At 35.9% G+C, this 13,516-nt stretch overlaps 1 protein-coding gene and 1 long non-coding RNA gene across 3 annotated transcripts in view; one reads left to right on the top strand and one right to left on the bottom strand.

The window, feature by feature from the left end:
* Positions 1-13,516, bottom strand: part of lamb4 (laminin, beta 4) — a 129,483-nt gene that overhangs the window by 39,540 nt on the left and 76,427 nt on the right. For both annotated transcript variants that reach the window (XM_039761118.1, XM_039761117.1), the window contains exons 15-22: positions 12,439-12,564; positions 10,175-10,363; positions 7,705-7,820; positions 6,926-7,046; positions 6,015-6,192; positions 4,249-4,392; positions 3,341-3,572; positions 3,105-3,256 (exon numbers count right to left, since the gene is read on the bottom strand). In XM_039761118.1, coding sequence (XP_039617052.1) covers positions 3,105-3,256; positions 3,341-3,572; positions 4,249-4,392; positions 6,015-6,192; positions 6,926-7,046; positions 7,705-7,820; positions 10,175-10,363; positions 12,439-12,564 — 1,258 coding nt within the window. The remainder of the gene's footprint in view (positions 1-3,104; positions 3,257-3,340; positions 3,573-4,248; positions 4,393-6,014; positions 6,193-6,925; positions 7,047-7,704; positions 7,821-10,174; positions 10,364-12,438; positions 12,565-13,516) is intronic.
* Positions 1-13,516, top strand: part of LOC120533963 — a 101,842-nt gene that overhangs the window by 72,339 nt on the left and 15,987 nt on the right. The gene's annotated exons all lie outside the window — the stretch shown is intronic.

Below are 13,516 nucleotides of genomic sequence, written 5' to 3'. Positions count from 1 at the left end.
CCTAACTATAGGGCCACAGGGGTCTGCTGGAGCTAATCCCAGCCAACACAGGGCGCAAGGCAGGAAATAAACCCCGGGCAGGGTGCCAGCCCACCACAGGGCATGCACACACACACACACACACACCACACAACTTAGAATCGCCAATGTACCTAACCTGCATGTGTTTGGACTGTGGGAGGAAACCGGAGCACCCGGAGGAAACCCACGCAGACATGGGGAGAACATGCAAACTCCACGCAGAAAAGACCCGGGATGAATTCAATCCGTTAATCTTTTATATATTTATATTCTTTACAACAGAAAAATTAAACAATGCTTTGAATACTAGGGAAAATTGACCATGTAGCAAAATAACAACGCTATCAAAGTTTGAACATGGAATAGGTTTACAAGCCAAAGTACCAAAGTAGCACCTCTGGTCAGTCTCATGAATATTTATTTTATGTTTTCATGTTCTTCTTATCCCCATTTTCAATATGCAACATAGAAAAAAAATTACAACTAGATCATAATTTTAATTTCAAGTGTACAGTAAATTCTGCATTTGAGGAATCACTGAACATGATGGCCATTCCTAGAATCATATTGTTTATGTATGTTCTTGTACCCATGTGTAGATAATGGTCACTGGCACAAATATTTGCTGATCAAATCTGAAAATCTTATCATGATGCTGAAACAGTAGAACCCTATTGATTTGGAATCAATTCAGTTAATGGGGAACTCTGGATAACTAAATACGTTTTCTGTTTTTTTTAGTGTTAGAGATCCTAAAAGACAACAACCAATCCTGGATAATGCAGCAGTTCATTACAGTCCCACCAACACACAAACATAATATGGTAATCTGTCAGCCTAAAACACATTTGTGATGTGCAAGAAAACTAGTGTAACTGGAGAAAAATCAAGCACAGACAACATGTGGGCACTGGACTCAGGCTTAGAATGCTGGATCTGCACTGTATGTACAGTGTATGTACATGTATGTGTGCGCAAATGCATAAATCTATACTGTACAGTATACTCACATCTTAACCTGCACATCGTCATTTTCACATCTCCTTTACAAGTGCACTGTTCTGCAAATGTATGTTGATAGAGGAAATGCAGGTGATGGGTGTAACAGAACAAGATGCAGAGGATAGAAAGATATGGAAGAAGATGATCCGCTGTGGCAACCCCTAACCAGAACAGCCAGAAGAAGAAGATTTGTGGTACAGGTATTTGTTTGTGATGCTGTGTTATGTTATAAGCAGCTCTAAAGCTACCAAGTTAAATTCCTGTACAATAAATACTGGTGAATAAACTTGATTCTGATTCTTTGAGGCAGCAGCACTGACCACTCTGCCATCTTGCTGACTCCAAGATGATACACAGTATGAAAATATTCAGCTATAAGAATCTTCCAGTGAATGTTTGCTACCAAGATGAATGAGTGTTTGTCCATAACTATAAATTTCCAATTTTGATTTTCCAAAGATTTTGGGCTCCAAAAGATCCAATCTCTTGTTTTGTTATAAACTATGTTGTGCAAAAATGTAGATGTAATAAATAAAAATATTTTTTTTAATTCAGCTGCCTCAAATAAAAAAAAATACAGTATACTTAAAGCAACACACACCATTCTACACAAAACTTAGTTAATCTTTATAAATACATCAATTTCATCTTGGGTGGCACGGTGGCGCAGTGGTAGTGCTGCTGCCTCGCAGTTAGGGGACCCAGGTTCGTTTCCCGGGTCCTCCCTTGGTGGAGTTTGCATGTTCTCCCTGTGTCCGCGTGGGTTTCCTCCCACAGTCCAAAGACTTGCAGGTTAGGTGGATTGCCGATTCTACATTGGCCCTAGTGTGTGCTTTGTGTGTGTCCTGCGGTGGGTTGGCACCCTGCCCTGTGTTGGCTGGAATTGGCTCCAGCAGACCCCCGTGACCCTGTGTTCAGATTCAGCGGGTTAGAAAATGGATCTGTTCTTAGCATAATTCTTTTTTTTTGTAAAAACTTGATTGCTATGTATTGATTGTAATAAAATTAATAAATAATTAAAAAAAAAAAAATGGATGGATGAATTTCATCTTGAGTATGTTCATCTTAATAGTTTTTCTGAAATGCTCCTGGTTGAACATCTGGGAGCACAAGGAAAGGAAACGCTAGCTGACTCAGCATCTGTTCCTTCCTCTCTTTAGGAAAGAACAATCACAAGTCCGGAGAGCTCAGCCCCGAATAAGAAGGGCAAGATGGCTCACCAGGATTTGTGCCTCCCAGACAGGCTCTTGAACAGGGCTATAAAATGAGACCACTGGTATGGAAAGGAGAAACTAATGGACTCAAAAAAGACAAAAACTCTTCCAAAGAGGTTAGCTTGTCACTCTGAAAGCAGAACACAGGCATGGGTTGATATCAGGAGTTTAAACATGGAAAAAGAAAGCCTCTGTTTGGGTCTTTAGAACTACAAGCCTGAATCAAGACCCTAAAGCAGGGGTAGGCAACGTCAGTCCTGGAGGGCCACAGTGGCTCTAAGTTTTTGTTAATTGCTTAATTAAAAAACAATGATTGACAATCTGAGACCTTGTTTAATTTTATGGCATGTTAGTCTTAAATCATACAGTAGATTTTTTTCCTTTCCATCATCTAAATAATCTGAAGGCTAAAACTGATCATTTTCAGTCTTTCACATTTTTCTCTCAAGTGTTTTACTAAAACAAATAGTGCGTGATGAATCCATACAGGTGTACATGGAAACAGGTTAGATGGAGAATGGCTGGCTCCTTTGTCATTTGCATCTTATTGCTATAAGGAGCCATTAAAAACAGTGAAGCAATTAAGGGTGGGGAACATTAACAAGTGAGACCACTAAAATGAAACATCAAAATGCCACTTGAGCAGTAAGTGCTTCATTAGCAATAATTGACTTTTCATTAAGAAACTAGGTTAGAGCAAAACTCTGCAGCCACCACAGCCCTACTTTCCCTACCCTTGCCTTAAAGGCTTTAAATAAATGTGTCTAGTCAGTATACATTTTTAAATTGTTTTTGTTGTACTGTCTATTGGTTTTTTTTGAGTATCCCAAGTGGATTTTAATAAAGACATGTTTCTCAAATACCAACCTACATAGCCTTCAATGCAGTCACAGATGACCTGTAGAGCATTAAAATCCTTGTGACAAGAATGAGCAAAATAACGGCCACTGGCTTTTGTATCAGGGCATAAACATGGTGTACATGATTCTTTTGGATCTCCATAATAGCCATCCAGGCACCTGAAATGCAGTACATGTCATAGTTAAATGGTCCATGTTAACATAAGATGATTGAATCAGTTCTTAAAAAAATAGAGTTTATACCTTTCACAATGCTTTCCAGTTGTAAAGTCTCTGCAATTAAGGCAGTCCCCAGTAACTGGGTCACAAAATTCAGCTTTACCATTACACTGGCATGGTTGACAATTGGGAAAACCAAAGTAACCTTGCTGGCACTGGTTGCATTGTCGCCCAAAGATTTGTCTACGACAAGGACATTGGCCATTCACTTGGTCACACATTTCCCCGTATGAACCTTGAGGATCACAGTTGCACACTGTTGAGACAAGCAAACCCAATTATTATTAAATTAACAGTGCATTTTTGTTTCTCATAGAAATATATTCTGCAAAACTATAAATACTTAACATTTTTAATACAATCAAGCTTTGATTTTTTTTATACCTTAGTAAAAGTTGACCTAAGTAAATATGTAATAGACTTCTACTGTAGAATAAAAGGAGTTAAAAATAAAAATTTCCAAGCTTTCTGATGGGTAATCAGAAATTGTTACATCTTGCCTGAAGAAGGGGCCTGAGTTACCTCGAAAGTTTGCATGTTGTAATCTTTTTAGTTAGCAAATAAAAGGTGTCATTTTGCTTGACTTCTGATTACATCCATAAATGCTAACATGGTACAACACCATAGTACTACTAATATAGGAATAAAAAGTTTAATTATCAAAAAGAGACCATTCAGCTTGTTTAAATAGTAATTGCTAATTGTTCTGATATTTAACTTTTAGTTTTTCTTTTTCTTTGTCAAGGTTTATTTTTCAGCCATTTTCATTACCACCCTTTAATAAACTATCTTTGCATTGGTTAAAGTAATCTCAGTCCTAGTATAGGAGCCCAGTGCTCACATAAAACATCGACATAAACCACTTTTAAACTTTATATGACAAATAGTTGATTGGTCTATAAATAAAAAACTAATAATATTAATAAACTTACATGTGCAACCACTGGGACCAAATCCAAAGGTTTTGGGAGCACAAGTATCACAGCACCGGCCAATCACATGTGGCTTGCACTCACACCGGCCTCCAAATTTACTACAGGACTTTCTAACAGATCCCTCAGTGTTACACTTGCAAGCTGGAAATGAATGAAATAGTAGGATTATTATGCATTCATATTTTTTGGATAAAGGTAATATACATTTCTTCATGTAAATTTATGCATTCAAGTACAGTATACAATATATTTACATGAATCAATTATGAACAGTTACACGAACAATGTTGCAGTATAAATTTACGTCAGAATTAAACATAGATAACCCTGAAAGATTATAATAACAGTAGATAATACAGCATACGATTCTCACATCTACCTAATCTAGTTCAGTCATGGCGGCATGGAGTCTGACCTATCTGGCGAAATTACAATCACAAGTCTTTGAGATTTGAAAGCTAAAGTACACAGAAAAAAGCCAGAACAGACAAAGGCAGAATGTGGAAATCCTATGCAGATAGTGATAATTGGTTTAGATTGAAAATTGTTTAGTATTCATGTACTCTGTCTCTGACAGCTCTATAGATCTTTAAATGAAATCTTTCTCATTTTCAACTAAGTGTCTTTGTATAGTAATACCAAGGCTAAGAACTAAAAATGAATGGTGCAGATTGTCACCCAAATGAGTCAAATAGGAAGCAGTTTTAGTAAGATGATTTGTGTTATGGGCGCCACGGTGGCGCAGTGGGTAGCGCTGCTGCCTCGCAGTTAGGAGACCTGGGTTCGCTTCCCGCATCCTCCCTGTGTGGAGTTTGCATGTTCTCCCCGTGTCTGTGTGGGTTTCCTCCCACAGTCGAAAGACATGCAGGTTAGGTGCACTGGAGATTTTAAATTGTCCCTAGTGTGTGTGTGTGTGTGCCCTGTGGTGGGCTGGCACCCTTCTCGGGGTTTGTTTCCTGCCTTGCGCCCTGTGTTGGCTAGGATTGGTTCCAGCAGACCTCTGTGACCCTGTAGTTAGGATATAGCGGGTTGGATAATGGATGGATTTGTGTTATACACTGTATAAACTTACATGGACCAGAAAAGACATTCAACGATTAACAAGTTTTGTTGTAGCATTTATTTCAGCTTTTAAACTCTGATACAGGGATTGGAACTTCTCCTCCCAGAAAGAAGCTTCATAAAAAAATCTTTTAGTGTCAAAGCTACGCTTTATTAATTAACAATAGTGTCAGATTATTGGGGAACTGTAATAAGTATGTAATCTGAATTCTGACACTGAACTGAACACAAAGTTCTACTAATATCATAGACAATAAAGTTTCCAGAATTGCTCCCTTATTTCTTTTATCTTTACCTTTACTTGGAAGTCTTGTTGTAGTACTGATTAAAGATGCTACATCAAAAACCTGGGTGTGAGCTGTGATTCAGGTACCACCTATGTAGATTCGACAGCTTCTCTCAATGTCTGCATGGATTTTACTCAGGATTTCTTTCAACAACTACTCCCCCCCCACCCCCTATCCCAAAAGACATACATGTAAGTTTAGTTGATGACTCTAAACTGGCCATGTATGAAAGGCTACGTACCCTCTAATAGACTGGTGCTTCTAGGGTTTGTTCCTGCCTTGTGCTCAGTATGGTTGGGATAATCAGTGGCTCCCCACAACCATGAAGTGAATAAGTGGGTTAGAAAAAAGTCAGATGGACAGGAAATATTTGCTTTTTATAGGATTTAATGGTAAATCGCCAAACATACTCACCGACTGCACCATTGTGTATCCGAGCTGACATGCTAGCAATAAGCCTCTGGCACACATCTGGCAGGATCTGGATGCCCACTTCAGATGCAATCTCAATACACTCATAATGTTGGTATGCACCAAGTTCACTTTTGGAGCAAAAGTTCTGAAGTGATTCTATTCTTGGAATTAGTCCCATCTAAGGTGAGAAAAAGTGACATACTCAATGAGGACTTTTTTCGATTAGGACATTCCACTTCACAATATGAGTCAAGAGAATATGAGCTTTACTTAAAATGGAGAAAAACATTAATTGAAGTCCTTGAAATGTCAGTGAACAAAATGAGTATTAATCATTTTTCATTTTTATATCTGTATGCTATTTTAAAGTTACCTTTAAGACAAGCTACACTTGTTACATTTTTCAAGAAGCTACATGCACTGGCCATTATTTTATTAAAATCATGGGCTCCAGACACCATAACCCTCAACTGTATACATGAATACAAAATTTAAATGGATGGATGTTACTGTTCTGCAACCTTCATTTGCACCATCCATTTTCTGTGTAAGATCAAACACCATCAATAAAGGCAGAGTCAGTGAGTACAATGCACAAACTGAGCAAATGCCTTTAAATTGTGTTTTTTAATGACCTAAAGTAAAAGTTATATTACTCATCACCACGTGTGTTACCTTTCAGTTAATTTTGTTATTCCATTTACAACATTTAGTCAGGAAGACATTTCCATTCTAGATGATCATATGATCCCAAGATGTGATGAGCTTTTGAAAGTTGATACTGTATAATAAATGCACTTATGGACAATTTTGAAGATCTAATCTATTGATGATGTTATATATAGCATATTTATTATATAGCATTCCAACTTGCAGGAACAAAAGCTATTGTAGGATTAAAGCAAACTTACTGAATCGATGAGGATGTGAGAGTTGGGCTGTTGCTCAGAGGTATGATATTGTTTAAAATAGATATCAAAGTAGTAGTAGCCTTCATGATCTAAGCATATCGGAGTGTCCAAAATAGCAATCCTGAAAATCAGTAAACAATTTCTTGTAAGATCATGTTGTTAAATAATGAAGATAAGTAATAATTTAATCACCAGGCTTGACATTAAATGGTAAATGGTAAATGGCCTGTATTTGATATAGCGCCTACTAGAGTTCAAGAACCCCCCGAGGCGCTTCACAACACAACAGTCATTCACCCATTCACACACACATTCACACGCTGGTGATGATAAGCTACTATGTAGCCACAGCTGCCCTGGGGCGCACTGACAGAGGCATTACCATTGCTCTATAAATACAACATTAGGTTCTCCATATTACTATTAAGGCAACTGTAACTGACACTTGTACTTGTTCAATTGAATAAATTAACATGCATTGTTCTCAGCAGCATTGGGTGCAAAGTGCCAAATCACTCTGGACCAGGCTCTAGTTCATCACAAGGCTCACCAACAGGGGGCAATTTAGAGCCACTAATTCACCCAATGTTCATGCTTTTGGGATGTATAAGCTCCCATTTGCTAAAGTAAGTTGCCTGTGTTTTAAGTAATTTGATAGTTAATGTATTTTTGTTACTATGTGTTATCATTGCTGTTCATTTCTCCATTATTCTTATTTTATAAACTTAGTTTATATGTACATTACACAGATGTACACTATTTCATATCTGGTTTCTTACCTGCCTGTTGACAATAAAGGAACAGATTTAGTCTGAAAAGCCTGATCAGCACATTGTCCATTTAAAGGTATGTCATTTGAAGTGAATGTGACCTCGGCAATCCAGTTATCTGAAGACTATTAACAATAAAACATATAAATGTTAGAAATTCTAAACATATTCAGTAAATTCATTTAAAATTATAAAATCTGTTGATATCAATTGAAGTTGGATTTAAACTTGGTTTTCTGAATAAAATTTATTTGCACTAAATAAACATTTTTTGCGTGTTTGAATAATCAGCTTCTTAACAATGAAATGCAATAGAACGTGTTTTTAATAAACACACTAGTAATGAAAAAGTTGCAGATGTTTAACATTGTACTGTATGTAGTGTTGTATCATTGTATAATACAATATATTAACCCACTGGCGTAGCTAGGGGCGGGTGGAGGGCGTGGTCCACCCCGGGTGGTACATTTTTAGGGGCGGCATTAATGTCAATGTCAATTTATTTGTATAGCACATTTAAAACAACATATTGGCCAAAAGGCTTAGCAGAATTCGTGTGTAAGCAGCATGGTTCGGAAAAATATCACTCATGAATGAAAAAAGTACAGTTCTCTGATTTTTATCCACAAATGCTTAAAAAATTATTTTCAGACTGTCCTTCTGTGACGGCATCAGACACAGCATTTATGAGGCAATAACAAAAAAAAACATAATATTACACCGATAATAATTTCTAGAAAGATAAACAACTAATTTACAATTTATGATTTTGTTTCGTTATCAATTCGAATGCGTTCTTGCTCTGTGCAGAAAACATCCCCACCTATCACTTCTACACTACACTTTTTCTGGTTTTCACAGTGCAATTCTATAAAATTAATAATTAGAACATGGATTATATTATATTCTTGTCTAGTTGATGCTTATAAATAATTATATGTGAAAAATTATTGCTGTTTCTCTTTATATGAATAAATCTATGCAAAATTTATCTTAATTTTTCTCTATACATCATTTTAATTTTCTATTTAAATAAGTAAACATATTTAGATATGTTGAAGGGCGGCAAATTGAATCACTGCCCCACCTTGAGTGGCACGAACTCTAGCTACGCCACTGTATTAATCTTTAGAACTCTTTTTATATCCAATCATGTTACTGATCTGTTGCCAATTCACCTAATTAGTTGCAAAATGTTCATCCAGCTGGTTCTTTTTAGTACCACTTACTTTTCCAGCCTTTTGTTGCTCTTGTCCCAACTTTTTTGAGACATGTTGCTGCCATCAAATTCAAAATGAGCTAATATTTTTCATGAAATAGTAAAATGTCTCACTTTCAACATTTGATATGTTTTCTATGTTCTATTGTGAATAAAATATGGGTTTATGAGATTTGCAAATCATTGCATTCTGTTTTTATTTACATTTTACACAGCATCCCAACTTTTTTGAAATTGAGGTTATAGAAAAAATGATCAATAATAAAATGTGTGATAGAGGAAGAACTAATCCCATGGGAGCCTATTGACTGTCACACAGAGAAGTAGCTGATGTTATGACTACCAAGCTGTAAGCTGGTCTGCCAATCATGTCTACATTTTTTTGCCTTTTTGGTTATGACTTGGTGTATCGGTGGTAATGTGGTAAACTCCAGTAATCGAGAAGCATAATTTGACTTCTTTACCGCAAAAGTAAATGAGACAAACGACTTTCATCAGTAAAAGCTAGAAATATGAATTCCAACAGTATATATGAAATTCATAGCCAGCCTTTTGTTATAAAGAGAATCATTACTTGAATAAAACAGTCCTAGCTTTGTTATATATCATTGCATTTTTGTATTTACTGCACCAAATCTGCCCAGTGGTTTTATCTTTTAGCGACTACCATGTGTTGCTGCCTAAAAATATCCATATACTGTCTGTCATTTAAACCTCCTTTGCTGTTTTATTAACCTGTGGAGTTGATTTTTCTGGAATACTCCTTCCTTGAATATTTATAACTATGTGAATTCATCAGGCTGGAATTGTTCCCCAACTTAAGCAAGTATTTTTATGTTTTTACTTAAAACAGACTGGGAAACATTTCTGGCACAGGTGTCTAACAGATACATTTTTGTTTATTCGGCTATATTAATAACACTGAAAATAATCACAGTTCTCCTTTCCAGTGTTCCAGGGTAATGTTCTGAACTGTGGAAGGCATAAAAGATTTTTAAAAAATTGTAATGTAAATATGGCAAGTATTCTGACTAGTTTTGACATTGAAATAATACACCCATTCCTCATTTTGAAAATAAGCTTTAAGGTATATTTTTGCTTTCTTTAAGTAAATAGTACTTCTTTGCTTGCCTAGTTTTAATGTCTTACAGAAAAAGAAATTCCAAAAAATATTATTTATCTTATTATCAAGGACAAAAGTACATTGTGATAATGATCAAAATACCATCTTTATACTGTACAAGGAATCAAATTTAATACCTCAGGCTCATATCGAATAACAACTGAGTAATTTAATGATGCTGGAAGATTGGAAATGCTAAATCTTAATCCAGCACCATGACGGACTCGTACAAATCCTGGGCCTGTCCACGTAACAGGTTTGTCTGGAATGCGTTCACGAAACACAATCTGCAGAGGGTATCCAGGATCCAATGGTATTGTATTTTGCTGCCAAACAAAAAATAAAAGATTACCATATGGTACTAAAAGTAAAAAAAAAATCAGTTATATTAATCTGGGGAGTTTTTAGTGAAAATGTTTTGTCAAAAGCCTCTAACATCATGATTTTAACAGAACAATTCAAACATTGTCTATGTGACTTCTATATGAAACTCATTTTTTGTAATTGTATTATGGTAAATCTCAATGTCTCTGTCTTTATTTGACATTTTTACAGATCAAACAAAGATAAGTGAACAATGAAGAAAAACACTAAATGAACGCCTTGTGCTGTTTGATTGTCAATGATCAACCTAGAGATTAAACAAAGAACACACATCCTTAGTTTCTTTGATTAAAATGAATCATTTAACATAATATATTTATTACTTTATACTTAATGCTAAGCTAATTCAGTTGACAGTCATCTCAACTCCAATATTAAGAAATACCTTGTTTGCTCAGGGTTTATTTACCTTCTAGAATGTCAAATGGCCTTTAAAAAAGAAGTGGTAAATAACAATTTTACACATGCTATACATAGAGTAGAAATGCTTTTTTCCTTTATGACATGCAATTGCTTCTCCACACTATAGGCTAGCAAAGTCATGTTTTTCTAAAGATCCAAATAATAAGAAATTTAAAAATACACAGTGGTTCTGAATAAATTTTGTTAGGTACAGTGATACTGAGACTTGCACTTGAAGCTAGTTTGGGAAATAAAGTTTCTTAGCAAGTGATGGCTAGATGACCTATATAATTTATTCAGGCTCCACTCAAAGAAGATATGTGGAAATTTCCACGGGGACATGACCACCAAAAGATGATCCCTTATGTGACAGACTTGGCTGAGAAACTTGAACCTTGGCAATGGAAACTGAGTTTTGGGACTTAGGTCCTGATTTCTGTGGTAGGAAATAACCTGGAGCTCATTAGGGTGACTGAAAAACAACCAACTTAATATTATTGCATTTACCTCTATGAAGATCATCCATCCATCCATCTATTATCCAACCTGCTATATCCTAACTACAGGGCCATGGGGGTCTGGTCTACTGGAGCCAATCCCAGCCAACACAGGGCGCAAGGCAGGAAACAAACCCCAGGCAGGGTGCCAGCCCACCAGAGATGAAGATCATTAGCTCTAGAAACAGACTTCTTGATTAAGGGCAGCCTTCTTGCTATGCTAGATTTTTCCCACAAGAGAGACTGCAAGTATTAAGATACTCAAAAGCTTCTATATAAATACTTGTTATGGTGGACAAGATGGTCACCTTAATGCAACTATGAGTTGCAGAGCGGAAAATTCTGAGCGCTGAACTGTTTGTCCATGCATGGACACCTGAAGGGCTGTGGGATGTTTTGTGGACATAAAGAATTCTTGTCACCATGCACCCTGTGTTGTCTTGAGGAAGGTATCTGCACAATTGATTTTTCAGACAACATTGCTCAAGGAAAATAATGTCTCACTCCCATTCCATAATATTCTGCTTAATTTTTTATTTTAACTTTTGATTTTAAAAGTATAATTAATATTAGTGAATTCAATTTTAATTTATAACCAGATTTTTTGACCAAAAGAAATCATGCTGACTTGCTAGTTACTAAAACCCAAGGTTAGTCTAATATTCAAGTGTAAGTGTAAAGTGCTGATTATTCCTGAAATCCTGAAATAAAAACACCAAGAAATAATGCGTGAAACGACTCTCCAAAATTTGTGCCATTTCTATTTTCAATGTTCTAACCATAGTCACAATTGTCTTGCCTTATGCTAATTATTTTCAACGGCTATCAAGGGGTTATTTGTGAATATGGTGGGCTACTATCTTGACAGCGTCATTCTTTTCAAACTAAAAGCCATACAATTTAATAAAATGTTTAGAGACAGCACACAATAATATACATGCATTCGAGTTAAATAAAGCAAGTAATTCATACATAGCTTTGGGTTTAAATTGGGCTCTTAAAATGTACACACAACTGTTTTCCGTTTAAAAGAAAGATTTTTATTATGAGTAAAATTTGGGATGATGATTTTATAACTATTGTCTAAGCAACATGCATGATAAAGTAGAGCTGCATACCTGGACTTGTCTTCGTTCTCTAATACTTCGTTTACTTATTCTGGTTAAAATGAATTTTCCGTTTTCAAATTTAAAGTCATACCCTCTTTCTCTGAAATAGCGATCACATGGAGGAATAGGATTTACCTGGAGAAAAGATCAGCATGTCATAGAGTCACAATTATTTGAAATGATAGTTATCCTTTATTTGCAATGTTATTTAAACAACCGGGTACAATAAAACAAACTAACAAAAAAAAACCACATGGTAAGATCATAACTTTCTATTCCCATCTGATAATTCTACTTAATTAGTTTAAAAAATGTTTTAGAGTATTGTGTTGCAACTGCAGATGTGTTTTCAATTGTACTGTCTGTCAGATGATTCTGAAAGAATGCCATTAATTCACTTTTGAGGCCAAATATAAGTGAAGCTTACACAAAGTTATCTTGTTCAAAGTTATGACCTGTTTTAAATGTTTAAAAGTAATAATACCATTATAAATGTTGTTTTGATTTAAAAGTTTAAATTTATAATCAATAGAAATCAATTATAAAAAAACTAGCTGTGTAAGCCCATGCTGTAAAAAGTCCGGGGTCCTAGAAACTATTGAAATTGTCAGAAAAAAATTGAAATGTAGATGTCGGGTAATTGAAAGGAACTACTCTGGGCATCTCTCTCTCCTAGGAGGTTTTGTGTTGCTGACATGGTTGCATCGCTTGTGCATTAGCGGCTGGAGGAAAAGTAAAAGGGATATCGTTTTGCTGATGTGCTTGCCACGCTTCTGTATTAGCAGATAAGCAAGTGACTCTTTTTTCAGAGGTTTCGTTTTGCCAACATGCTGGCCTCGATTGTGTATCCTCGGAGGTGGAGCTCTTAGCCGACTCCACCTCTCACTTCCGGGCCGGACAGACACACACACTTCCACGCATAGACGTTTATATATAAGATACCTTTCCTTTAATTTCTGAAAATATGTTGCAATAATGGTTATAAATTTATGGTAAAACCATCTATTCTAGAAACATCACATGCTGACACAGTAACTTGGCATTGTATATTTTAGTAAATTAATACTTTCTCAGCAGGTGCTCTGTT

The sequence above is a fragment of the Polypterus senegalus genome, chromosome 8 (genome assembly GCF_016835505.1).
Source record: "Polypterus senegalus isolate Bchr_013 chromosome 8, ASM1683550v1, whole genome shotgun sequence".
Lineage (NCBI taxonomy): Eukaryota > Metazoa > Chordata > Cladistia > Polypteriformes > Polypteridae > Polypterus > Polypterus senegalus.
Note: the sequence above shows the minus strand (reverse complement) of the source record. Positions and strands in the feature narration are given on the sequence as shown.